At 40.0% G+C, this 27,870-nt stretch overlaps 1 protein-coding gene across 2 annotated transcripts; it reads right to left on the bottom strand.

Moving 5' to 3' along the window:
• On the bottom strand, positions 1-27,776 carry PRDM4 (PR/SET domain 4). 2 transcript variants are annotated; one of them, XM_045553019.1, is made up of 12 exons: positions 27,592-27,776; positions 27,133-27,399; positions 22,953-23,086; positions 20,828-21,013; positions 18,118-18,912; positions 13,607-13,756; positions 12,127-12,245; positions 11,042-11,127; positions 10,276-10,403; positions 9,327-9,641; positions 8,012-8,180; positions 1-1,677 (listed from the first exon to the last, which is right to left on the bottom strand). In XM_045553019.1, the coding sequence occupies exons 2-12, from the start codon at positions 27,141-27,143 to the stop codon at positions 1,365-1,367; spliced, it is 2,406 nt and encodes an 801-aa protein (XP_045408975.1). In that variant the 5' UTR covers positions 27,144-27,399; positions 27,592-27,776; the 3' UTR covers positions 1-1,364. The 2 variants fall into 2 exon arrangements, with proteins under 2 accessions (XP_045408975.1, XP_045408976.1); XM_045553020.1 differs by lacking the exons at positions 27,133-27,399; positions 27,592-27,776 and adding an exon at positions 24,304-24,333.
• Positions 27,777-27,870: the final 94 nt, after the last annotated feature.

Raw genomic sequence — 27,870 nt, 5'->3', positions numbered from 1 at the left:
TATATTTTAAAAAAGTTTTTATTTTAATCCTTCCTAGAGGAATACAGATTTGAATGAAATACATTCATTCCACAAATACATTAGCAGCAAAACCTTCCCAGCAGAGTCCTCTACTCCAGCCCAGAGGTTGTGCCTTTGAGCAGGAGCGCATATTCCATCAACCCTGTCAACTTAAGGATGGGTCTGCTTCTTTCTAAAAGTTGGATGTGCATGGGAGACACAAAGCCCAGGTGGATGGATAAATTAACTAAGCTGGGAACCTGAAAACAGACCCATGTGGTGACCACTAAGCCTTCTTTACCTTCCAAATGCTCTGGCATCGTCCATGCTTCTCTGGTGAGGTTCTTCAGCACAGAGACAACTGGGAAGGCCTAACTATGCAAATACACCAATGTATTTGGAGTCATTTGTTGTTGTGAATTGGCAACATTTTAATGGTGTCTTGATACTTTTCATAGGGTAAACCCTTCTTTCCCTTCCATGGGCTGAGGTACCACTTTGTCAGGTGAGTCCACATGTACTTGCTGTCGGGAGGCAATCCAGCAGGCATTATTTGGGCTCTCTAGCCCTCCAGGTCCCCTTTGTCTGAATGGCTGAAGGCTTTACTGGAGTCAGAGAGACAAATGTCTAAGCCTCTGACTTTGTAATAATATGCAACCATAACGAGGTGATTTGCTCTGGCTTCCATCAAAGCTAGCTTCTTGGACAGTGGCCAGGCTTCCCTCCTTTTCTTCTCCCATCGCTGCCTATTAACTGACTGTCCTTTTTTATTTGCCCTGTAGGTACCTGCTGAAAATTTGGGAGGCAAGATCTACCCTAAGTAGCCAAGAGAAGATAAGGCAGGTGCTGCTTTAAGCTTTTTACCTGCAAAATGACACGCTGCTGTGTTCCAACCCATTCTGGGATGAGTATAAGTCACAAGAATCTGCATAAAACACAATTAACAATCAGGATGGCTATGGCGCAGGGACCAAGTTTAGAGTATTACCAAGTCATAGGGCGAGGAGGAAAATGGAATAATGGAAGAACCTGAAATAAATATGGGCAGAAGACAGCTTTGACTCTGGCATAAATGCATCTCCCAGATTATCATGTATATAAGGAACAGACCTCAAAAGTTGACACTTTCCTCCCCATCCATCACTTAAAAATAGGACACATGCTCTCTTTTCCCAATGTTTTAAAGCGTTTTCATTAGGATACTCTTCTATAAGTGCTTTATCCATTCCCATTCAGTCTGTTTTGACTACTGGCTGAAAAGAAATCAGGAACGACTTTATATAAAAAACCACTGTAGTGGATAATTGGTTATGTGTGTTTTTCCCTTTGCATTATCCATCCAAAATAGCTTGCTTCTTTTTCTTTTATTTATGTGCAGAGAGAGACTCATCCGCTGAATATACAGCACTGTTAATCTTGCAGTCTTCTGTCCCCACGCAGTCTGCTAGATCTTCCTCTTCTGAGTCATCCTCTTCCTCCTCCTCTTGTGCTGATGAACTGGAGGTGGGTCCTTTGCAGGTTTTCAGGTGGCGGGTGAGATGGTATTTGGTTAGATAAGCCTTTGTACATTTTTCACAGACATAATCCCGTTTTCCTTCATGAGAATTGAGATGCTTCTTTAAGTGATTTGTTCTCAAGAACAGCTTATCACACTGGGGACACTTGATCTGGCGTTCTCTAAGAGGGATACAAGAAAAAACATTTGATTTGGGGTTATAAATGACAAGTGAGGCACACACTTATTCTTCACAACCTCGGGACTTTATCAGAGCTCTACCCTTCTAGAATCAGACTTTTTTAATAGGAGATCTGTCATACAGAAGTCATAAAACATTTGTATACTTTAAACAGCATAGGCTGATTTTGCCTGTTTTAGAATTCTATGTAAATAGGACCATACTATGTATATTTCTTTTGTGTCTTGCTTCCTTCACTCAGTAAGATGCTTGTGAAATTCATTCAAGTTGCTGCCAGTGTAAGTTGTTAGTTCCCTTCTACCGCTGCATACTATTTATAAACATACCACAAATTATCCGTGGTAATGGATTTGTCTATTGCTAATGGAATGTTTTGGTGGTTTCCAGGTTTTTTTTTATCATAAGCAAGAGTCCTATGAACAATTCCATACACGTTAAGTTACTTTGCATTATGTATCAATTTCTCTAGGGTATATATCCAAGAGCAATACAGTTGGATCAAAGGATATGCATATCTTCAACTTTACTAGATCATGCCAAACTGTTTTCCAATGCAGTTGTATCAATATACATGTCAATCATTGAGAATTCCTGTTGCCCCATATTCTTAACAACAATTGGAAGACTCAAATTTAAAAAACGTTTGCCAATTGGCCAGTATATAATGCTATCTCACTATGGTGTTAATTTATATTTTCCTAAACACTACTTTTATGAAATTGCCATTTTCTGTCCTTTGCTTAGACTAATGCTTCTCAACTAGGCGTGACTCTGCCTCTGTGGGGGCACCCGGCAACATCTGGAGGCATTTCTGGTTGTCATAACAGGGGAGGGGCAGTGCTATTGACATCTAAAGGCCAAAGATGCTGCTAAACATTTTACACTGTACAGGGCAGGCCACCACCCCTGCCCCCCCCCCCAAAAATTAACTGGGTCAAAACAGCAACAGTGTCAAGGTTTGAGTAACACCGGCCTATACATTTTAGAGTTGAAAAGAACTTTAGAGATCACATAGACCAGGAATTTTTAAACTCTTTTTTTGAACAGCTAAACTGTATGTCTTAATGAAAGCCCAATATGAAACAGACAAAGGGAGTTAAAATCCTTGAAGAAGTGGCAGGGTGCAGTGGGGAGTTCTGAAGCCTGGCCACCTTAGCATTTCTACCACCCTCTCTTAGCAAGATTTGGCACCAAAGAATTCTGTGGAGCCCTTGGAATTCTCTGGAGCAATTTTAAAACCACCAGTGTAATCTAACATTTTAATTCTGTAGATGAGAAACATCATATGCATGAAAATTAACTAACTTGCTCAAGGCCACAACAAAACCCAAATTAGAAGTCTGATCTCTCACTGTCCAGTCCAGTGGTTTTTGTATGTCCATTCAACACATATTTACGATGTGTCTAATATATGCCAGGCACTGTCTAGATGCTAGGGCTACAGGATGTGGATAAACTCAGTCTCTGCCTTCATGGAGCTAGCATTCTAGTGGAAAGGTTATACCATAAACAACTAAAAAATATGTAACATGATTATCAGATGAAAAAAAATGAAGCCAGGTTAAGAGTGATGAGGTCCTATTTTAGGTAAGACAATCAAGGAAGGCCATTCTGAGGAAGTAACATTTGAGCAGAAACCTTAATGCAGTGAAGGGGGGAAGACACGTAGGTACATGGAGGGAGCAGTTTCTAGGCAGAGGCAGTGCAATGCAAAGGCCCTGAGACTACAGTGTGTTCAGTACGATCAAGTAGTAGCAAGGCGAGAGCCAGTGTGGCTAGAGCAGAATATGAGAAGAAAAGTAATAAAAGATGAAGTGGGAGAGGTAGCCACATACCACCACTACCACATTATGAAGGCATTTCCAGGCTATGGTAAAAACTTTTTAACACAAATATGGTGAAAAGCCACTAGACACTTACAAGTGGAGATGGGCACAATCTGACATATCTGAAAGGGATTGCTCTGGCACCTGTGGACAGAATACTGTGTGTGTATGCATCTGTTTGGGGGAACAGATGAGACGGGAGCAGTAGCAAGGAGATCAACTGGGAGACTATTGAAGTGGTCCACACAAGAGAATCTGGTAGTTTGGACAAGATGATAGTTGAAGGAAGGAAAGAAGGAAAGACTGAGGTGAGGATTACTCCAAGGTGTTTGTACTTGAGCCACTGGGTTGAATGGCGATGCCATTCAATGAGCTGGTGAACACTGGGAAAAATCAAGTTTGTGGGGTAATATTAAGAGTTGAGTTTTCATCAGGTGTAGTGGTACATGCCTGTCATCCCAGCTACTTGGGAGGCTGAGGTGGGAGGATCCTTTGAGCCCAGGAGTTTGAGGCTACAGTAAGCCATGATCCTGAGACTGCACTCCAGCCTAGGTAACAGAGTGAGACCCCATCTCTCTTTTTTTTTTTTTTTTTTGGAGACAGAGTCTCACCCTGTTGCCCTGGGTGCAGTAGCAGCATCGCAGCTCACCACCTCAAAACACCTGGGCTCAAGTGATCCTCCTGCCTCAGCCTCCAGAGTAGCTGGGACTACAGGTGCGTACCACAATGCCAGGCTAATTTTTTCTATTTTTGGTAGAGATGGGGGTCTCGCTCTTGCTCGGGCTGGTCTCAAACTCCTGATCTCAAGTGATCCTCCTCCCTTGGCCTTCCAGAGTGCAGAGACCCAATCTCTTTAAAAAAAAAAAAAAAAGTTTTAGACATGTTAGGTTTGAGTTGCCTGGTAGACATCCAAAGCATCAGAGCTGCTGTATGATGGTTACATGTATGAGGCCGGAGATACAAATCATGAAGATGGTGTGCAAGGCCATGAGACTAAGGAGATGACCTAGGAAGTCAACTTCACCACTCTTCCTCTCAAATTCTTCTTTCTTAGAGGAAGGGCAAAGCCAGTTTCTGCCACAACTCTTCTACTCTCGGGGGAGAGGAACTCTTCTTACATTTGTCTTTAGGGTTGCAGCTGTTTACTTTTTAAGCAGATAAATAAAAAGAATGCCAATACTACTATATCCACCTTGAAATACCCAAAAGTAAAAATACAAACATCTGAAAATTTTAGTAATGATCTCTATAGGAAGCCTAAAGTGTCATTCAAAAATATTTTGAGTGAATAGTGTTTTTTATGTGAATGACTTACACCAGCATTATGCTGTGAAGTGGCTACAAAAAAACCAAGTGCAAATTAGGCATCACTTGAAGGAACAGAGTCAAGGTCAAGACCAAGAAAGACCATAGGACTTTGGGAGGCTGACACAGGACTGCTTGAGGCCAGGAGTTTGAGACCAGCCTGTGCAGCAAAGCAAGACCCTATCTCTACAAAACCAATAAATAAAATAGCAAGGTGTGGTAGCATGCACCTATAGTCCCAGCTACATGGGAGGCTGAGGCAGGAGGATCACTTGAACCCAGAAGTTCCAGGCTGCAGTGAGCTATGATGACACCGCTGCACTCCAGCCCAGGCAACAGAGCAAGATCCTGTCTCTTAAAAAAAAAAAAAAAAAAAAAAAAAAAAAGACAATAATGCAACTTTACTGTGTACTGGACAGATCATATCTGGAATACTGTGTTCACTTTTGGGTACCAAATTTGAAACTAGGTGATACGAAGAAAAGTTACAGAAATTAGGGACGTTTGGCCTGAGGAAAAGAGGGTTTAATAGGAACATGACAGTGACCATAAACTCTGTATGAAAGGCTGCCAAATTAAAGGAATATTAAACTTACGTGCATAGTAAGTTTAATAAAGGGCAGATGTAGAATGAAAAAATAGAGGGTGATATCACTTGGTTCAAGCAAAACTTTTCTTCAGAACTACATTTGTCACGCCTATAATCCTAGCCCTCTGGGAGGCCGAGGCGGGTGGATTGCTCAAGGTCAGGAGTTCGAGACCAGCCTGAGTGAGACCCCGTCTCTACTAAAAATAGAAACAAAATGATCTGGAGAGCTAAAAATATATATAGAAAAAAATTAGCCGGGCATGGTGGCGCATGCCTGTAGTCCCAGCTACTCGGGAGGCTGAGGCAGAAGGATCGCTTAAGCCCAGGAGTTTGAGGTTGCTGTGAGCTAGGCTGACGCCACGGCACTCACTCTAGCCAGGGCAACAAAGTGACACTCTGTCTCAAAAAAAAAAAAACAAAAAAACAAACAAAAAAAAACTACATTTGTATGATATTTAAGAAATAATATATCCACCTGCCAGAAATATTGTGGAAATCAGTCTTTCACTTGGACAAACTCAGCAGTTCTTAACCCTGGCTGGACATTAGAATCACTTGCAGAGCTTTTAGGAATACCAAGGTCAGGGCTCTACTCCTGATCAATTAAATTAGAATTCCCAAGGGTGAGGTCCTTGGCAGCAATTATTGTTTTTTGCATTCCCGAGGCAATTACAAGGGGCAGTGTTACAGACTGCATATTTGTCCCCTCAGCCCCAAATTCATATGTTGAAGCCTTAACAATGTGATGGTAGCCCTAACCCCCAGTGTGACGTGGGGCCTTTGGAAGATAATTAAGGTTAGAGGAGGTCACAAGGGTGGGCCCTCCATGATGGGATCAATGTCCTCATAAGAAGAGATCAGAGCTCTCATTCTCTCTCAAAAGAAATTTGCTTTCTCACAGATCTGCACGCTGGAAGTCTACGATCAGGGTACCAGCAGGGCTGGGTTCTGGTGAGTGCTCTCTTCCTGGCTTACTCAATGGCTGCCATCTCTTGCTGTCTCTCCCCTTGTCTGAGCCACTCGATCTGTGATATTTTGTTATGGCAACAGGCTGATTAGACAGGCAAGTAGACTAGATGATCCCAGAGATCTCTTTCAGCTCTAACACCGTACAATTCTATATAATATTTGATGAGTCCTAATTTTCTAAAATTTCACACTAATAATGAAACTAACGAAGTCTTTGTTTTAAAAGGTCCTTTTGAGAGTTAAGAATGTAAATCCAGACTCTTTGGCTGCTCAGTGTTTCAGGTTGCATTGTGATTAAGAAGCAGACAAAAGAGCTGAAATTAAAGCGAAGTGTTTATCCAAATTCTACAATAATATATAAAGTTTCCAGTGAACATGGATTTCTAAAGAATACCTCAATAACACAAGCTCATCATGTCTTCTCCCTCTTCTAACACTTGCTAAAAGCTGAAGTCCACAAAACATTTTTTTAAATTTTTCTCCCCCCAAAACATTTCTTCTCTCTACCACCATGACTAACACAGGCTAGACCTTTAATTACACATGGATTCAAGTAATAAATTCCTAATCAGTCTCTCATTATTTGGTCTCCTCTTCCTTCAATCATCCTCTGTTCACCTGCCAGAGTAATCTTTATAGAATGGGTATCTCACCATGTCACTCCTTTTCTTAAAATCCTTCAGTGCTTGCATAACAATGTGAATACTGAACTGGACACTTAAAAATGGTTAAGATGGTAAAATGTTTATGCAATTAACACACAAACACAGCAATGGAACAGTTCCTGATATCCATGAGGGTGAAGGAGAATGGTGGATCCTTCAGTGGCTCCCCTCTAGTTCTGGAATGAAATTTAATTTTCTTAACAAGACAAAAGGCTCTTCATGGTGTGGCTGCTGCCTCTCACTCCATCACTCTCTCACAGGCACACTATGTTCTAAGTATAAAGAACCACTTGCATTCAATAGTCCTTCCTGCATCTATGTTTCTGCCTATGCCATTTCCCCTGTCTAGAACACCATTCTAATTCCTTTCTCTTCTTTGCCTCCCTGCATAATTCTGATTTATCCTCTTTACAACTTAGCTCTAACTACCAGGAAGCTTTCCCAGATCCCCCCAGGGTTAGGTGCCCCTCTTCTATAGTCTTTCAGCATCCAACGCTTATTCTAACAATTGCAACACAGCATGATAAATGTTTACTTGTCTGTTTCTTTTACTGGACTGTGAGCTCTTTAGAGACAGGGACAGTGTCTCTCTCATCTCTGTTGTTCTACCACTTAGCACAAGGCTGGGCATCAAGGAAGTATTTAAGAAAATTGTTACATTAATAAATAAATGAGATTATGTTTTGAAAACATGAGTAAAAGAAAATACAGACAGTAGATATGAAAAATTTTTAGAAAAGCAAGCAAGTGAAACCTTCCAGGATGAAACCAAAAACTCAGTGTTCCAACCTTGGCTTGGCTATGTGCAACACAGGAGGCATCAACCTCCCACAGCATCAAGGCAGGAAACAGATGATGAGATGAGTCAGCACTTCCAAACCCTTGGGTTGGTAGGCCTGGCTGCAGCCACACAACAGCTCACCACCTGAGGGACAACGTCTTGGCCACAGGGTAACTTACTGTGTGTGGATGAGCACGTGCTGCTTGAGGTCCTGCCTCCGCATAAACAACTTGTCACAGTAATCACACTTAAGATTCTTCTCGCCCGTGTGGATGACCATGTGGGTCTCCAGGTGAGCCTTCTGGGTGAAAGACTTGTCACATAAAGTACACCTGTAGTTCTTCTGACCTGTAAATTGACCCAAATTATCAACCTGTAAATACAAGAACTGCTGGCATTCCCAAGACAAATAGGCACATGCATGAGTATGCAGCAGAGGCAGGAATAATGCAGAGCTGACTGGTAAGTGGATCTTTACTTTCTAGGGCTGTCTACCCACAACCACTCAGAGCCACTGAGTTTGTATTCTGCAACCAAAGTGAGTAAAGCTAATAAATAACCTCCTTTAGTACCTGTGACATAAATATGTATAATTTTTATGTTCATAGCTGATACATGATATAAAATTTGAAAAAAAAATCATTCAAAATCCTAGTGCCCTGCCTAACACAATTATTAAACAAAAAACAACTCAGTTATTCTAGAACTTATCTAAAGGCAAACATATTTTTATAAGCTACATTGTATGGTTATTTCCCTATCTTGTTTAAACATATAGTATGACCTCATAAACCAGGGATGAAATAAAATCCATCCAAGAATGCAAAAATAAGTCCCTACTAAGCTAGGGGTTGGCAAACCCTTTCTTAAAAGGCTATATAGTATTTTAGGCTTTGTGAGCCATATGGTCTCTGTTGCAACTCCTCAGTCTTAATGCAAAAGGATGACGAAGAAACCTCCTTTTAAAGATCTGGAGAACAAATGACCCAACCAAGAAAGCTAAAACTTTCAGTTATTTGTAGTATGCATGAAATAAAATAAGTACTAAAAGAAAGAGATTTTAGAAAATGGAATTTCAAAAAACAAATCTTGGCAGTGTTTATCAAGTTATATTCAAAGGAGAAAAATTAGCTCTGACTGGTGAGCAGGGGTGAGCACTAATGGGAAGCTCAGGCTGCTTCTACAGAATTCCCTTCAATTGAATTCCAAACACATTTATCAACTTCCTGATTATTAATTGTATTTTTTCCAGGCACCTTCAAACTACGGTGGGGGCACCTGGAGAGTCATCTTAATAACTGGAAGTAACACCCTCCAAAGAACCTCAATTATCCAACCAAGGTTCACCATCCAGTGAGGTCCTGCTGAAAGCAATCTGGATTCTTTCTCTGAAAATCGTAACTCTAACTGCAATACTCTCCCTCTGCAAAGCCTTTACTACTGCATTTTCTAATTGCTGGGAAAATTCCATTCTGATAGTCCAATACAACTTACCTGTATGTATCTTGAGGTGGGTCCGCAGGTTGCTGGGATCACAAAAAGCCTTGCTACAGAAATCACACTTGTGGGGCTTCATACCCATGTGACCCATAAAGTGGACATGAAGTTTGGAAGGAGAGATAAAAGCTTGGGGGCACATCGAGCACTTCCACTTCCTTTCTTTGTTGTGTCTTGGCCTATGGCTGCTGCTGTGGCCCTGGCTAGGAATGTGGTTATGGATGTGGCTGGTCAGATGGGCTTTGAACTCTGCGTAAGAATTGCATTCCTTGCCACAGTTACAGAGGTGTACATCTGGGTGTTCAGGAACACCTATTAAAAAAAATTACTCAATGTCTCCTGATGTATAAATCTTGAAACTTGTTCTTGATGTTAACAATTGTTGCTTGTGATTCCCCCTTCTACCAGAATTTCCAATTTGCCCACTACCTATAAAATTAAAATGTCTTATTCAACGCTCTATCCCCAGCATCCAAAATAGTGTACCAGGCACATAGAAAGCACTTGGTAAATACTGGATTATAAGTTCTCTTTCCTAGGTAAAATATTTAGATTTTATAGCACAAACTCTTACACATCACTTGTCATCATAAAACAATGCAAAGAGAAAGCCTATGCAGGTTAAATCAAATCAAAGGTCATTGCTGTACTTCATGAACTTAAATCTCAATGGTACTGGCTCAGAAAGTAGCCTTAGGAACTTCAAAGCTCCAAACCAAAGTAAAAGATCATTTCATATGAATACTGCTTGGTCAATAACATTCAGCTTATGCAGAATCTCACAGATTTTAAATACCTCAAATATAAAGGTAATAGCTTGCTTTTATATATACAAAGGCATGTGATTTGCTTCAGCTAATATGCAAATCATTATCAAAACTTTATTCCTGGTTCTGGCGCTTTTCCTATGCTAGATTCATGACAAACAAGTCTTACATTAACTTACCCATTTGCTGAGCATAATCCCGGCTATAATAAAAAAGCAGTTCGTTTTCAGGAGGGATATCTTGTGAGGTGCAGAAAAAGATTTTTCCATCATGAGGATAAGCCACCAAATTCTGCTCTTCCCGATTCCTAAGTTATCACATTTAATAGATCAAGCATATTAATTTTGAAATGTATACTAAACACACCATTCTCCCCATGGCGAAATCCTATATGAAAGCAAAGGTAGAAATATTTTCTCTGGAACAATTTTGTAATTCCCTATACCACCTAAAAGGAGAGACTAGTAGTGAAACAGAATTCTTACTTCCATATATCAGTTGATTACCTTTTATAGTTAGAAACACTAGAGTCTGTTATTGGAAGCAAAAAAAGGAAATACAATGAAGTCTTAAACAATGTGACAAAAGACTCAGAGATAGTTAGATGAACAAGAATTAACTCCCATAACAGTCTGACAGGGTAACTCATAGCCAATACAACAAAAAGGCACCCACTTACACATTTAGTGGTGAATATATTGTTCCTTATTGCATTGGTAAACTGAATAAACTGTTCATTTAAACAAGTACAGTTTCATATGTTTTAATTCATAATCACTATTAGTCAACCACTACCAGAGTGAAGAAGTTTAAAATCGTTAGCTTTTAAGCATGCCCAGGTACTGGTGTAATTTGGATTCTTCGATTCTTTCCCATTTCATGCAAAGCTTCCTATTTAAAAACATCTGAATGGTAACTATTTCTCTCATCCAACACTACTCTTACCTGGCTTTGCGCACAAACATCATCCAATTACATTCGTTTTCGTCAGTTGTAACGATGCAGAATTCTAGGACACCGTTGTGGTATATCTGCCAATGGAAAGCCAACACGTGTCAAATGATCTGACAAGCAATGAAGTACCACACTAAATTCAGTCAACAATCATTTCATTCACTCATTTGCAGTAGGTCACAGCTTTCTCAGTCAGTGTGAAAATACAGGATTGCCTTCTCCAACATGCTTGTCATTTCACCAACCCCCCTATTCCCAGCAACATGGTAAAGACCATTAAAGACCTACAGTTAGTGCTCAGTGAAGAGAATGACTTTGTTCTTGATTATTCACCTTTTCCCTAGAAAAGACAAAAAACTAGTCTACTTGTCTACCTGTCTTAATCACCTACCACACAATAGGCAATGAATGAATGAATGTCCATTAAGGGCAGAGGACCATTCCCTCTCATTTTTCCAACTGGATCTAGCATTCTTACATTCTATTTTGGACACCAAAATTGAAGTCCCTGATGACAGTGGTACCTTACCTTTCCAATTATTGCAAGATTCATTTTCCCCTCTTCAATTCTGTAAGCCTCATTCCCAACACATTGACTAAGATTTTTAGATAAACACGTTACAGGAATAGCTATTTATGTCAAAACCTTGCATTTCTAGCTCATCCCACTAGAAAACTAAAGAAATAACCTTAGCTTCTAATTCTAAAATTGTTTCCCAACGTAAATATTTGAGGAATGTTTTAGCTGATTACAAAATAAGACTTTTATTATATAAACAAAGTCCATGGCCTCCGCTGCCACAAGTACTTAAAATGCATAAAATGATTAAAATCATTGGATTACCTCACAAAATGGAGACTAAAACAGTTTGTCCTCTATTTCCAACAGCTGGTGCTTTGCTATATATCATACCTTGGCTACCAAGAATAATAGAGAGGATGTAATATTAAATAAATGACTGGCAGGTGAATGGCACTGTATCTGTCCTGGCTGATTTTGACTTTATATCACTTTTTAAATATTTCATCATAATAAAAACAGCCAAAAGTCACAGAAAACTTTCATCAACACTGACCTTCCAGATATGGTTAACTGCTTTGTCTGTCCATTCTGCTACTTCCATGGAGTGACTCTGCTGGCCAATAAGAGGCCCAAAGCAAGTCCGCACAGGAATGGTTTCTCCTGTCCATACACCTATCAGTGGAAGGATACCAGCTACACAATCAATTATTTAAACAAGTAATAGAACAGAAGAGAGAGGTGCTTTCCCCCGCTCCCCGGTCTAACATGGGAGTAGAGACAGAGGTGCTTAACCTACACAAACAATCTAATTTTCAGTGAACCTAAGAACTGACACGCTAGCACTCCTGAGAGGTAGCTAAGCCTTCTGTGTCCTAGCCTATAAATATATGAAACGTAATGAACAGATTACATGGGGCTCAGAAGAAATGCTGAGCAAGAAGTGGTATCAGAAATTCTTGGCCAGGCACAGTGGCTCACACCTGTAATCCCAGCACTTTGGGAGGCCGAGATGTGATTATTGCTTGCTTGAGGTCAGGATGTCAAGACCAGCCTAGCCTGGGCAACACAGCAAGACCCTGTCTCTACAAAAAATTTTTTAAAAAGTAGCCAGGCGTAGTGGTATGCTCCTGTAGTCCTAACTACAAGGAAGAGTGAGGCAGGAGGATTGCTTGAGTCCAGGAATTGGAGGCTGCAATGAACCATGATCTCACCACTGCACTTCAGCCTGGGTGCCAGAATGAGACCCTATCTCTTAAAAAAAAAAAAAAAAATTCTTGACCCTGTAACTCACTTTTATACCTAGAAACCTAACTGTGTCTTTCTAAATATATAATTTTAGAGTTAATATGTTGAAAAATCTAGAAAACATTATTCTATTGTAAAAATATAAAGCAATTACTATAAAATAAACTTCTAAAATCTGTGCTTAAAGCTCTACTCTGTATTATCTAAGCTATTCAGTGCTTTCAAATAACTCATGCTCAAGCTGAAGCTGAAAGAATAATGAACCTAATGTTATATTTTCAAAGAAATGGCACAGTAACTCAAAGCCATGCTAAATTCAAATAAGGGTAAGTAAACTCTGGCAGTCTACATTTCTTATTCCTAAGGAGTTATTAGACAATTTATAAACATTTGATCTAAATACCTTTTGTGCCATAAAGTTATCAGTGGTGAATTCTCCATGTTTCTATAAAAGAAACGAAATTCCAAGGAGTGTATTGTTAGGATAATTGTTAGAGGATGAGAGAGCTGAGAATAGAAGTCAAGGCTTCAAGGACTCAGGCCAGGATTCTTTCCTCCATTCAATTCTGATTCTAAGAGAGGAAGTTTCCCAATAAAGTTTTCAACTTGATTTACTGTTATCACCAGTGGACGAAACAAATATTCCCTAAAAGCATAAATCTTAAGCCATAAATTGACTTTTTGGATCAACCAAAAATAATCAATAAATTATACACAGCCACTTTTACAACTCTATCCTACAAAGGACGGAGAGACTTGATGGAGTTTTATGGTTCCAAAGTTCTTACCAACTTCTGCTCCCACAATTGACTGGCGGAGAACAAGCTGCTTTGGGAGAGAAAGCCTTGCTCTGCTCTCTATTGGAGTGTCAGGAACAAAAGTCACTGGTCCATGATCAGGGCAGTCTGAGGGATAGGCTCGGTCACACAGAGTACACCCTGTGGATAGCAAATGTGAGCAACTCAAATGGGTTTACTTTGAGCAGGCTAAACTACCACACGGCTTTTTATTTAAATGCAAATTACTAACATGTAACCAGTAAGAAGCAAGGTTCTAGTAAAAATATTCTGATCAAAGAACCACTTTCTTACACTAAAATATATAAACCACTTTTATACCACTCTTTAGACTTCAATAAGACATGAATTTTTTTTCTTTTTATCCAATAGGACTAGTTTCCTATTCAGTGCATAAGAGAAACATTGATTATTACTTCCACGATCAAGTACATTGTCCCTTATATTAAGTAGACAAGTAATACATTTAGATATGATGCCCTAAAGTCCAAAAGACCCCAATTCTGAACTGCAAGAGGAAACTAAGTTGAAATGCTAGTCATGCAAAGCCAACATGCAGATGACATTATAGGACAATGGAGTCAGAGCCAGCTGTACCCCTGCACTCTTTTGCTTCACTACAGAATGCTCAACCAAGTTTTGATAACACATTCTTAAGTCAAAAAAAAAATGCAATCTGCTCTTTTAAAAGGCAGGCAAAATCATATTCTTTCAGACATATTTGCTTTAAACTCTTAATTTCTTATTGTTCACATGGTCTTTCCTTTTGCACTGTCAGAGAGAGTGCTACCTTCATATACTATTCTCTATTCTTACTACAAGTTCACTTTTACCAGCCTATCAGTGTCTTCCATAAATCTTCTTTTGTTCTATTCTTTACACTTTCCTTTCCCTCTGTTAAGGAATAGTACTTATGACACTATTAGTAAATGATTAAGTTCAAACCTTCCAAATTCATTCACAAAATAGTTAGAATACATAAACCACAGCCATCTAAGCATCTTATTTTCTTAAGCAACACATTAGAAACTTCTACTAATGCCATAAAACAATAAGTTTTCATATTTAGACAAAACAGTAATAACATTACTTCTTCAACTACTACTTGATTAAAAATTCTTTGAATTATCAGATTCAAGATCCTCTATACACAATGAGAACAGATGCTCCACTGCTCTTAAGTAGGGGAATCACCTCCAAACAGAGGAGATTCAGATAACATACTGCAAAAAATGCTTAGAAAATTTCTCCATAGAAGATATACACATGGCCACTAGGTACATAAAAGATGTTTAACATCGTTAGTCACTGGAGAAATGCAAATCAAAACTACTATGCAGCCGGGCATAGTGTCACACATCTGTAGGCCCAGCTACTCGGGAGGCTAAGGTGGAGGATCATTTGAGCCCAGGAGTTCAAGTCTAGCCTGCGCAATATAGCAAGACCCCAACTCTTAAAAAAAAAAAAATCAAACCACCCCACAATGACAAGCCACTTCACACTCACAAGGATGCTTATAATAAAAAAAAAGAAAGAAAGAAAGAAATGAAGTGTTGGCAAAAATGTGGAGAAACTGGAACTGTCATACACTGCTGCCAGGATTATAAAATGACACAGAAAACAGTCTGCCACTCCTTCAAAAAGTTAAATATAGAGCAATTCTACTCCTAGATATATATTTGAGAATATATGTTCATACAAAATCTTGTACATGAAGGTAGTGGTTCATAGCAGCATTACTCATAATGGCCAAAGTAGAAACAACCCAAATGTCCATCAGCTGATAAATGGATAAACAAAATGTGATATACCCCTATTACAGAATATTATTCAGCCACAAAAAGGAATGACATACTTATACGTGTTATAACATGGATGACCGACAACATTATGCTAAGGGAAAGAAGCTAAACACAGAAGGCTACATATATATCATTAGGATTCCATTTAAATGAAATGTCCACAATAGGCAAATCCATAGAGATAAAAAGACAATTAGAGGTTGCCTGAGAATGGCGGGGAGGAAGGAATGGGGAATGACTACTAATGGGTCTGAGGTTTCTTTACGGGGGTGATTAAAATGTTTCGGAAATAGGTAGTGGTGATGTTTGCACAACCTTGTGAATAAACTAAAAACCACTAAATTGTACACTTTAGAATGTACATGTAAATTATATTTCATTAAAAAAGATACACATATTTAGAAGTAGTTCTGCTTGCCCACTTAGGAAAGGATCAATAGGCTTATTTAGGTCACCTCTTATTGTTTACTAAATTCATGAGCCTCACATTAATTATATTCCTGGATTCAAATATTTAAAAATTCTAAATTCAAGACTTTAAAAGGTTAGTACAGGTCTCCCCACTGCCTGGCTTCTGTGGCACCATGTCGTCTGGGCTTCCTCCTGCTTGCCTGACGCTCCTGTTCAGTCTACTCTGGTAGCTCTTCCTGAGCTGCTGTACCCTGGTATCCTTTGCCCTCCTCTCTTCTCATTCCCCACTCTTACCTCATCCCAGTTCCATGGCCACAATTAACATCTTAATGTTCATGATCCCTAAATATTTCCAGAGAGATCTCTCTCTGAGATCCACAGTCAACTTTTCATTAGACATCTCTAGCGGTTTTCTTACAGACACTGAAATCAACATGTTTAAAACTGGACTCACCATCACTCTTCCAGAAAAAAAATAATCATCCAATCCTCCTTCGCCTTGCATTTTCCTATCTACCTAGTTTTCCATGTCAGAAACCGGGGTTTTCTCCCTAATCCTTCCTTCCCTTCCCCCAACTGCATCCGATCAACAAGCTCAACTGAGTTCTAGGTATGTGTCTTCCACTTTTCCTCATCCTAATTACCTGTACTCTAGGCTGGAAAATCATAATCCTTCACTTAAATTATGGCATCATCTTCCAGACCAGATCCTGCTTGCCTCTAACAAATTTATCCTCACATTGCAACAGAACCCCACTCCAACCTTCACTCATTATAACCTTTGACTGGTCTTATTAGACCCTTTGTATTCTAGCTCCTAGTTCTCTCATCACATGACCCCTCTCCTCACCTCTATTTTATGCTTCAGCAATTCTGACCAATTCATGATTCTAGGCATTTATAGGTGCCGACTCCTGTCTTCCTCTCAACTGCCTACATCTTTCTTGTCCTTAATGTCTATGCTAATGTGTAAGTTACCTCATCTGGTGAAGTCCTCCTTGATCCTTCCATGGCCTGGTTAGCTGCTCCCCTTCAGGCTACTTTAGTACCATGCAATTACCCCCATCTTTGCACTTACCATACTGTATTGTGACAGACTGTTCACTTGCCTATACTTCCTATTAGACTATAATCCCTTAAACGTATGTACATGTACTCTTTGTAGCATCTAGCAAAGAGGTTGGCATATAGTAAGCACTCAACACTTTTCCTGTACGAAGTACACAGTGACAACAAAAAATCAACTATATATATATTTTTTTGATACAGAGTCTTATTCTGTCACCCTGGCTAGAGCGCATGGCATCAGCCTAGCTCACAGCAACCTCAAACTCCTGGGCTCAAGCAATCCTCCTGTCTCGGCCTCCCGAGTAGCTGGGACTACAGGCATGCGCCACCATGCCTGGCTAACTTTTTCCAGTTTTAGTAGAAACGGGATCTCACTCTTGCTCAGGCTGGTCTCAAACTCCTGAGCTCAAGCAATCCTCCCACCTCAGCCTCCCAGAGTGCCAGGATTACAGGTGTGAGCCACACTGTGCCCAGCCAAAATCAACTGTTTTATATTGATTTTTTGTTGTTGTTGTTGTTGTTGCCCAATAAGAAAAACTTTTATATGCCTAACTATGGTAATTTATGTTCATTCTGAGCAAAAAAAAAGAAATGACATTTATATTCTCTTACATTTTTCCATTGGGTTATAAAGTGATCTAATAATTTGTTTTTGGACTTATGTTTAAAAAGTACAAGGCATGTTGCACAGAATAGCTTTACTGTAGTGTACTCCTATAACTCTCTATTTGTAAAATTTGGAAAATACCTTAAATATTACTGAGCTAATTAAATTTATCTGTTTTTTTATTTTTTAGAGATGGGGTCTTGCTACATTGCCCAGACTGGAGTGCAATAGCTATTTATAGGCACGATCATAGTGCACAGTCTCAAACTCCTGGGCTTAATAGATCCTCCTGGTTCAGCCTCCTGAGTAGCTGGGAATACAGGCACATACCACCACACCTGGCTATGCTTATTTGTAAAACACAGAAATGACTACTTTATGTTTCATTTCTTCAGGAGGATGTTGCAAGAACCAACTAAATGGTTATATATCATTTGGCTTACTTAAAGAAAAGGTACTTAATATGAAGGACAATACAAAGACAAAGAAAAATTCCAAAGTCTAGTTACTTTCTATATTCCCTTAATCAATGCCAAAAATTTGCGACTAAACTTGTTAGGGATGATGGCCCTTTTTATCAGTATTTCCAAAACAGAAAGGCTAAACAAACTCACAAATTGAAAACAAGGTTGCCATGTTTTCCTTGTTTGAATTGGAGTCTTCCATTTGCAGTGAAGATGGTACAAAAGAAAGACTGTCTGAAGATACATCTACATGACCTGCCCCCATAGCAACCTCCTGGGTGATGGAAGAAACAGCCACAGGTTCTAGGCTCAGGCCAACTTCATGGAGGGAAACAGATTCTAGGGAGGCGAGGTTGTGTGAGGTAGAGAGTGCCACGCTTACAGAGTTGGTGCTCATGGCCACAGTGTGGATGGAGTCACTGAGGGCACTGTCAGACATCCCGTTGACCCGGCTTGCAATGTGGTCTGTCTCCATGACCACAGGGAGCTCCAGGCCATTCCCATGAATGGGTATCACACCACCATGTCCTACAGGGTCTGCTGCAAGGTTGTTGCTCACAGAATCCACAGACAGAGGTTCATGACTTCTGGAGCCATTTGGGATTTGGGAATGCTCGCCTGCAACACCATCCATTGTAAGCTCCTCTGCCATTCCATCTGAAGAGATCGGGCTGGCAACCCTAGAAACGTTCTCCATAGTGATTGTTGTGTCCAAGGCCACCTCATGGCCATCACTGGGATGAAGACTTTGGGCACCATGTGTGTTCACAGAGCGAGAGTCTATTGAAACAATGCCTGGTTCTAATCCAACATTTCCATTGGACTGATAGGGATCTAGTGCTGAAGGGTTATTGGCAATTGATAACGCTGTATTACCATCAACATTTATAGAGTTGGGGTGGATATACTGAGGAGGTGGTCTGTCAGCTAAATAAGATAAAATGCCTGGGAAAAGGAAATGATGAGATATCAGATACTTTTTAGTACATTGTTAAATATAAAGAATTCCAAGTACCAATAGCTCTTTTCCTTGAAATGTAACTAAGCTAAAATAACCTCCCACTTCTTTAATTTAATCAATAGACATACTTTATAAATACCAACATACATATGCCATAATTATTTCCTATAAAACTCAGAAATCCTAAAAAATTATATATTTTATATAATATATAAACATATATTATATATTCCTTTGAAGCTGACAAGAAATTAATCATTTAAATGCTGCCTTTAATATATACATGGTTACGATTCCTGAGTCCTAAGAGGCTAAAATTTGCTCTACTAATTATTATTAAAAGGTAAAATGATTTAAAAGTAGATTTTCTATGTGAAAAATAAAATTTAATTAGATGTAATTTTTACTTTATTAAACTATTATAGCACATCAATATACTCAAAACAATTTACAATTGTACCTGCTTTATTAAAACAAACAAAAAATTAACACTCATGCTTGTAAGGTTGTGGTGAAATGGTACGTGCTTCCCTGCCACTGGGAGTGTAAATTACTAAAACCTCTTTGGAAAGAGTGTGTATATATGTATAAATATATGCATTTTTTAAGAAACAAGTTCTCATCTTTCACCCAGGCTAGAGTACAATGACGTGATCATAGCTCATTGCAGCCTTAAATTCCTGGGCTCAAGGGATCCTCCTGCCTCAGCCTCCTATGTAGCTAGGGCTACAGGCGTGCACCCAACATACCCGGCTTGGAAAGTATATCTATTAAGAACCTCAAAAACGTTCATACCCTCTTGCACAAAAAATTCCACTTAAGGTAATCTTCTCTAAATACATTTTGTAAACGTTATACACAAAGAAATTCTTGAGAGCTTTAGCCACAATGGTAATAAAAAACTAGAAAAACCAAACTGTTCAATAATAAAACCTGATATAATTAACCACCAAATATCCATTATTAGAATGTAACACATCATTAAAAACAATAAGTATGAAAACCATGTAGCAGCAAAAGAAAATATGTAAAAGCAGAGAAAAATATTAAGTGAAAAAAAAAAACCAAAAAACAACTGTTTAGAAAACACGGTCTTAAGCCAGGCATGGTGGTGTGCCTATAGTCCCAGCTATTGGCAAGCTAAGGCAAGAGGATCACTTGAACCCAGGAGTTTGAATGCAGCATGGGCAACATATTGAGATCCCATCTCTTTTAAAAGACAAAAAAGACATGGTATTAAATCATGAAAAACAGGCCAGGCACAGTGGCTCATGCCTGTAAACCCAGCACTTTGGGAGGCTGAGGTGAGAGGATTGCTTAAGCCCAGGAGTTTGAGGTTGCAGTGAGCTATGATCATGCCACTGCACTCCAGCCTGGGCAAGAGAGTGAGACCCTGTCTCTAAAAAATGAAAAATTATGAAAAATGGTCAAAACCTGTATTGTATACTAATATAAAAGAAAGGAAGGTGGTACATCAAAAAGATAGATGATGGAACTGAGTGGTTCCCCTCCTTTATTATTTGCTTAATTTTCTCAAATGAGTATATACTTTTATAATAGAATGAAATTCAATAAACTTTAAAAACAACACTGCAGCAGGATGCTGTAGTGGTTGACAGGAATTATAACGGCAGAATTATGAACACTGAACGAAGGAGAAAGAAGAGAAACTATTTGTGTGCAATTAAGAAATTTAGTTTAATCAAAATGCTGTATTAATGTGTTATATGTACATTCTAAGAGGAAAAGTACAAAAATACAAAGATATTTTTTCCCACCTAGAGATTAGCATCTAATAGTGACAAACAGAAAAGAATGTTATTCAAATCTTTAGGAACTGAGGTTAAAAGCTGGCTCTATCCTTTTTTTTCTAACATCCCAATTAACTATAGCACTTACCAGGTAGAATGGTTCTGAAGTAACTGCTCTCCAGGTGAGGGTAAGGTGGTGGAGGTAGGGTGTAGTTTCTTTCAGGTAACCCACACATCACCCCTCGATCCCCAATACCCATTGGGAGCATGAGAGACAAGGCAGAAGGCAGAGAGCTCAGGGAGGGACCCAGGTTTGGAATTGCCACTGGCAAACCTAGAAAAAGATGTTTTTCCCCCGATTAAAAAAAGATAAGCACTTAAAAATTCTCTGTACATCCACTGGCTAAACTCTCAGAAAGGTTTATGCATACGGGCAAAAATCTCACCTAGTAACCCTTTTCATCCCTAGACAGATGATGCTGTGTAAACATCCACAAATAGGACTAAACAAAGTAGCCCTAGTCCGAAAGTTAGTTCTCAAAGTTAGTTTTAAACTGCCAAGTTGATCCTCCAGTTGTGTGTATTGCTATTAAATGCCAAAACATTTAATTTACAATTAAAAATCTAGTTTAAATACAATTTAAGAAAGCAAATTATATACAGAAAAAAACAATGGAAGAAAACAAAATGTTCACAGGAGTGGTCCCTGATTAGTGATATTATGACCCTTTTTTACATTTTAAAATGTTATTACATCTTCCATTTTTTATGGTGAGAATATATCATTTCTACTTGGAAAATAATCTAATTTAAAATTAAATTTAAAACTATTAATATACATATACACTTTAATACAGTCTTTTGTATATATGCTGTACTTCACAATTGGTAAAAAATTTAAACCTTGGATTATATCTACTTGCAAAGTGTTGAAGTGACTCTTACTGTGCCTAAGTATCATGAATACTCACCAACTTGGGCAGTGCTGATTTGCATATTTTTGCCAGGGGCAATATTTTTTTTTTTTTGAGACAGAGTCTTGCTTTGTCTGGGGCTAGAGTGAGTGCTGTGGCGTTAGCCTAGCTCACAGCAACCTCAAACTCCTGGGCTTAAGCGATCCTACTGCCTCAGCCTCCCGAGTAGCTGGGACTACAGGCATACGCCACCATGCTTGGCTAATTTTTTTTCTATATATATTTTAGTTGGCCAGATAATTTTCCTTTCTATTTTTAGCAGAGACGGGGTCTCGCTCTTGCTCAGGCTGGTCTCTAACTTCTGACCTCGAGCGATCCACCCACCTCGGCCTCCCAGAGTGCTAGGATTACAGGCGTGAGCCACCGCGCCCGGCCAGGGGCAATATTTTTTAATAGGCTTTTCCTCCTTAACAAGAGTGTCCACTAAAAGGAATGCCTAAGAGACAATCAAATGGGCTAACAACTAATAAAATTTTTTAAAAATTTCTTTTGTGGACACTTAAAGGAATGTGAACAGACTCTAGGTCTTATTTAACTGCTGCATTTTACTAATTAAGCAGGTAATTCTCTACAGAAAACTATTTAAAGAACTTATAGAATTATTTAAAATACTCCTAAACATTAACTCCTATTTTGATAAAGTCTAATACATTACAGTATCACAGATCCTCAAGAATAGCTTATTCATTTCTTTTCCATTTCAACAGAAAAAGAAAATGAAACTAGGAAGAAAAAAAAAGTTTTAAAAGTACAGTAATGGGGAAAAATATGTTTTTCCTACACTATTCTCCTGAGGGTGGAGGCTCATTTGGACTTCCACGTAGCTGCTGCACCTCTGATACATCTCTTTCCTCATAATCCTAGGCCTGATGCATTTGCAGTTGTTGCCATTCAGTTTCAAATCCAGGAGAAAATAAAGCTCAATTCCCCATGTTTTCTGGGAATAATTATTAGAGTAACTTTCACTGATTCTCTTCTATTAACCCAGGGACAAGGTGCCAAGGTGTGAACCAGATGAATGGGTAACCCTATATAAAATGCCAAGTTCATCACAGCTCTGGACAAAAGGCTACCAACCCAAAAGAGGACTATCAGAAAAAACTGCTACTTCTATCCACTAGAACTCTAATATTCGACAAAAATGTTTTCTTCCATTATCTACCACATGTGGAACCACCATTGAGGCCTGCTTGGGTTTCCTCTTCCATCCCTAAAGGGGCTCTGATCTCCTCTAGGCTCCATTTAGAACTGGTAGCACAGTTAAGTACTAAAATGCAGAGGCTTTCCCTTACCACTCACCTGGGGCAGGGATGGCACTGTGAGTGGGTGAGGCAGCCAACCCCAGGTGACTCCCTGAGACTGGCAAGGCATTGCTCACAGAGGATGAAGTCAGTTGCTCCATCCCCACTGGGCTCAGGTTCATTTCATTCATCCTGGGAAAAGAGCATATACAACTGGTTATGCAAAAAATTACCTCGGTGACTGACTCTGTATTACGATATTGAAGAACCTAAAACAATGCAGATGGGGAAATGGGACTTTACTTCATTTTTGTGCTCACAATTCTCTTAGACAGGTAGTGCCATAGTCTTTCTACTGATAAGGAAACTGGGATTCAGAGACATTAACTAACTTGTTAATGTCACATAGCAGAAACAGGATTTGAATTCAGGTTTGCCTTGATCCAAACCCTCTGCACCCCATCTAAAGCGAAGTTTGCAATCCTTAGAGCACACTGGCAATGAGAGTGTGTTTTTTTTTAAATCGCCTGAGCTTTTCCTTTTACAATATTTATTTTCTCCAATTGGCTTATACTTCAAACCAGTAGTTTTTTAGGCAGTTTGTTTTAATCTTCTCAAGGAATTTTTACTAATCATTTACCAGGAGTTAAAGTGATAAGGGGTCTGATTCAGATTATCAATGGTATGAAGAAGCACCATATCTTTCCCATGGGTCAACATTTTATTAAAATTCTGTACCAATATCTTAATTAATCACATAATATCCTCCACATACCAAGGTTCATCATGTAAGCTTTAATAGAATTTTATTAAAAATTATTTCAGGCAAGGCACGGTGGCTCACGCCTGTAATTCTAGCACTCCGGGAAGCCAAGACTGGAGGATTGCTTGAGCTCAGGAGTTTGAAACCAGCCTGAGCAAGAGCGAGACTCCGTTTCTACTAAAAATAGAAAAATTAGCCTGGCGTTGCGGCTTGCGCCTGTAGTCCCCACTGCTTGGGAGGCTGAGGCAGGAGGATCGCTTGAGCCCAAGAGTTTGAGGTTACAGTGAGCTATGATGATGACACTGCACTCTAGCCCGGGCAACAGAGCAAGATTCTGTCTCAAAAAAAAAAAAAAGAAAAAGAAAAAAGAAATTACTTCAAATTATACCACTTCTATAAAATAAGGTAGATGAGGGAACTATATGGCTCAAAGAGGACATGTCATATGCCCCAAATCACACAGCAATCAAGTAAAAGATCATCCTGTAAAATACTGCCAAAAAGCTTTTCAATACATCAAACTTTTTTAAATCTACAGACCACTCTGGCAGGCTGAAGAATCTAGGAATCATGATTTCTATGCAATCCATCTTGAACTGCCATTAAAAATGTCTTAATAATACTGGCTGGGCGTGATGGCTCATACCTGTAATTCTAGCAATTTGGGAGGCTGAGAAAGGAGGATCACTTGAGGCCAGGAGTTTGAGACTAGCCTGAGCAACATAGCAAGACTCCATCTTTACAAAAAATAAAAGAAAAAATAAAAAAATTAGCCAGGCGTGGTGGCGTGCACCTGTAGTACCAGCTACTCAGAAAGCAGAGGCAGGAAGATCACTTGAGGCCAGGTGTTTGAGGGTGCAGTGAGCTATGATGATGCCACTACACTCTAGCCCAGGAAACAAAGCAAGATCCTGTCTCAAAAAAAATAAATAAATAAAAAGAGTAATATTGATTTGAACATATCATCGGAGGTTGTTATCATAAAGTATTACTTCCTATGTCAGAATTTAAAGACTGCCATATTATAAACATTATAATTCCAAAAGGGTAGCCAATAGGCTATCCAAAGGAGGTCTCTAATGACTTGTAATGCTTACACCAGGTATCATAGTATTGGATTCTTCTCTGTGTATATGAAGCAAGGGAGAAAAATCAAATGGGCCTACATATTCTTTAGCAGTGAAAGCAAACCTAAATACATTTTTAATTTTGAAAAATGGCAATGCCATTTAACAGTCAACCTGAAAATAGTAACAGCTAAAATTTATTACTCCCTTACCATGTGCTAGGCACTGGGCTAAGTGATTTCCATGTAACTCTCTCTTCTAATCCTCATAACTCCCATTTTTTTTGTTTTGTTTTGTTTTCCAGACAGAGTCTCACTCTGTCACCCTGGCTAGAGTGCAGTGGTGTCATCATAGCTCACTGCAACCTCAAACTTCTGGGCTCAAGTGATCCTCTTGCCTCAGTCTCCCAGTAGCTGGGACTATAGGTGTGTGCCACTGACACCAGGCTAATTTCTCTATTTTTAGCAGAGACAGGGTCTCACTCTTGCTCAGGCTGGTCTCTGAACTCCTGAAACTCAAGCAATCCTCCTGCCTTGGCCTACCAGAGTGCCAGGATTACAGGCATGAGCCACCTCATCCCACCTTAATCCCATTTTAAAGATAAGGAAACTAAGATTCATAGAAGCTAAGAAACTTAACCCAGAATCACATTAACTAGTAAGAAGCAGAGTTGCGATTTAAATCCAGATATGTCTAATTTAAGAAACCCAAGTTCTTAACTACAATAAGAAGACAACTGCAGTAAAAGAACTACATTGCCTTTTACATAGTTACAATACACTAGGCCCTATTTATATTGTAGGATGTATTTAAAAGTTCCACATAGACCTGTTTCCTGCATTATTCTACATCCATAGGCTTCACCTTTATCCCTGGCCAGGTATGCCATAAAACTAAACTCTCAAACATCAATAAAATGTACAAGGCCGATCAAGTACAGTACTCTGTATAGAATAGGCACTCTGATATTTTTTTTTCTGATTGGATAGAGCGAAGCAAATGCATTATCCTTATCAAAAAGACAGCTAGAAACACACAGCAAAAGAGGTATACCTTATAAAGGACAGCACATTAATGAAAAGACTTTATGCTATAAAAGAATGCAAAAAATCCCTGTAGCCTAAAGAAGACAAAGCTACATTAATTCCGAAAGTTTCTGGACTTTAGTTGGTTTAAAACAGAGTTTTTCTGTAATTCTTTATTGCTACAACCATAACTAAAACACTACAATCACTGGAGCCTACAACCAATTGGTCACAATAATTTTTTAAAAGTACAACTAAAAGTCTGTAGCTTCAACTTTTATTCTGAAAATTCCTGAATATTAATCTATGTACCTAATCTCAAGATAAAAATCAAAATGGTGTGTCTAGGTTGAGTCCTAGGCTTTCTCAAACCAGTTCAAACCAGAGTTTAATGAGAGAAGCTCAGCAGATTTCTGCTTTGTTGTGAGTCATTAAAATGTGATGACCTCAGCAGCCATAAACCAAAGGTAACTAGTATCCCACAGAGAGAAAGCAGATAAGAAGGGAATGTACAAATGATCTTCATAAGACTTTCTCATTCTAAAGTGCGATTCTATTCTAACTACCTTTCTTATATGGGATTCTAAGAAGCAATCTTGGAAGAAGGGATGGAATCAAGATACTAAGCCCTCTCTTCTTCCCAACGCATTTGTGGTAAAATCATTTCCCACATACTTCCATAGTTTATGTATGTGTTTCTAATTAAACTATGTAACCATCTGCCAGTTTCTGATTTCACATCTTTTTCTTACAATGACATATAAGAAGCTAACTAAAATGCAGCCACTTTGCAAAATGCAATGGACAGTTTCAATAACATCAGTGAATTCATGTCTTATCTTCCTCATTCTAAACACACAAGCTTTGAAAGGGCCCTGAAAAAACAGAGAAATACAATTATTTCTTTGGCCTGCTTCTGTTAACTGTACTGGGATGGTATCTTAAAGTGCTATAAACATCAGCATGAAGCGTGAAGAATTAAGAACTTAATTTCCAACCCCCCATCAATCCCACCATACAGTAACCCCCAAAACTCAAGGTGAAGCATGATAATGAGATAAAAATACATGTTGGAAGCCCGAGAAATATATTATTAGACACTCAAATAACTCAAAGACATAAGAAAAAGGTGTCAAGCAGCCAACAACAAATGTGTGGCTACTTGGAACAACTTTTCACATTTGGAGTAAATTAGGATGCATGAAGAGCACATTCAACCCAACTAGTTTCTGGATTTCTTGTTCCCTTAGGAACAGAAACTCATTTCCAATCATACCTGTAACCTTCCCAAAGCCGCACACACGAAAGCATCAACTCTGGACATTCACTTGCCAAAGGGTTTCCAAAGACGTCACCGGCGCTGAAGTCCACCTCCCCACTCACCTGTGATGCATCTGCTAGGGGCCAAGCGTCAGAGAAAAGAGCGCTGGGGTGGCGGGGAACCAGCATCAGGGTTTGCGTTCCAGGGTCACGTGCTACCGCATCTTGTCTACAACCGCTGGACCAACGCGGCCACTCGTCCCCGGGGCCGGCCGGGGCCGCCCAACTTCTCCCGACGGCCGGTGGCCGCGCACCCCGCCACGGGATGGGGCATGCCGGGGGACACCCGAGGCCTTTCCTCCAGAAGCTTCGGGAGGGGGGCTGCCCAACCTGGGGGAAGGGAGGGACAAGAGCCGTCACCAAAAACACGAGGAGGATGCAGCCCCTGTCTTCTCGCCACCGGCGAGCCCGAGGCGCTGCGGTCACCGCCTCCCAAGGGCAGCCAACTCCCCCGCCGGCACGGGGCCCGCAGGCCGGGCAGAGCCGCCTCGCCCCGCCCCGGCCGGGCCGCGCGCAGCCCACCTGCCGGCTGCGCGGGGGGCGCGCGCGCCTGCCCCACTGTTTTGTTCTTCATCCGGGCGGAGCTCGCCTCAGGCCCTCCCCGCCCGCTCGGCCCCCTAGCCCCGGGGGCCGCTGGCCTAACGTTTCCCGCCCGGCCCGACGCCTCCTCAGGGCCGCACCCTCGGCTGCGCGTTTCCGGCCCCTCAGCCACTCCCGGCGCCCGCCGCTCCGCCCGCCCCCCTCTGCGCGTGCGCACCGCCGGGACCCGGGCCGGAGCGGTAGGGCAGCGAGAGGCTCGGC

The sequence above is a fragment of the Lemur catta genome, chromosome 6 (assembly GCF_020740605.2).
Source record: "Lemur catta isolate mLemCat1 chromosome 6, mLemCat1.pri, whole genome shotgun sequence".
NCBI classification, from domain to species: Eukaryota; Metazoa; Chordata; class Mammalia; order Primates; family Lemuridae; genus Lemur; species Lemur catta.
Note: the sequence above shows the minus strand (reverse complement) of the source record. Positions and strands in the feature narration are given on the sequence as shown.

Coding starts and splice junctions, on each gene's coding strand:
- PRDM4 (XM_045553019.1), bottom strand. Junction 13,757..18,117: donor GGCAACCTTGTTTTCAATTT/GTGAGTTTGTTT, acceptor TGCTATCCACAG/GGTGTACTCTGTGTGACCGA. Junction 10,404..11,041: donor ATGTTTGTGCGCAAAGCCAG/GTAAGAGTAGTG, acceptor GTGATAACTTAG/GAATCGGGAAGAGCAGAATT.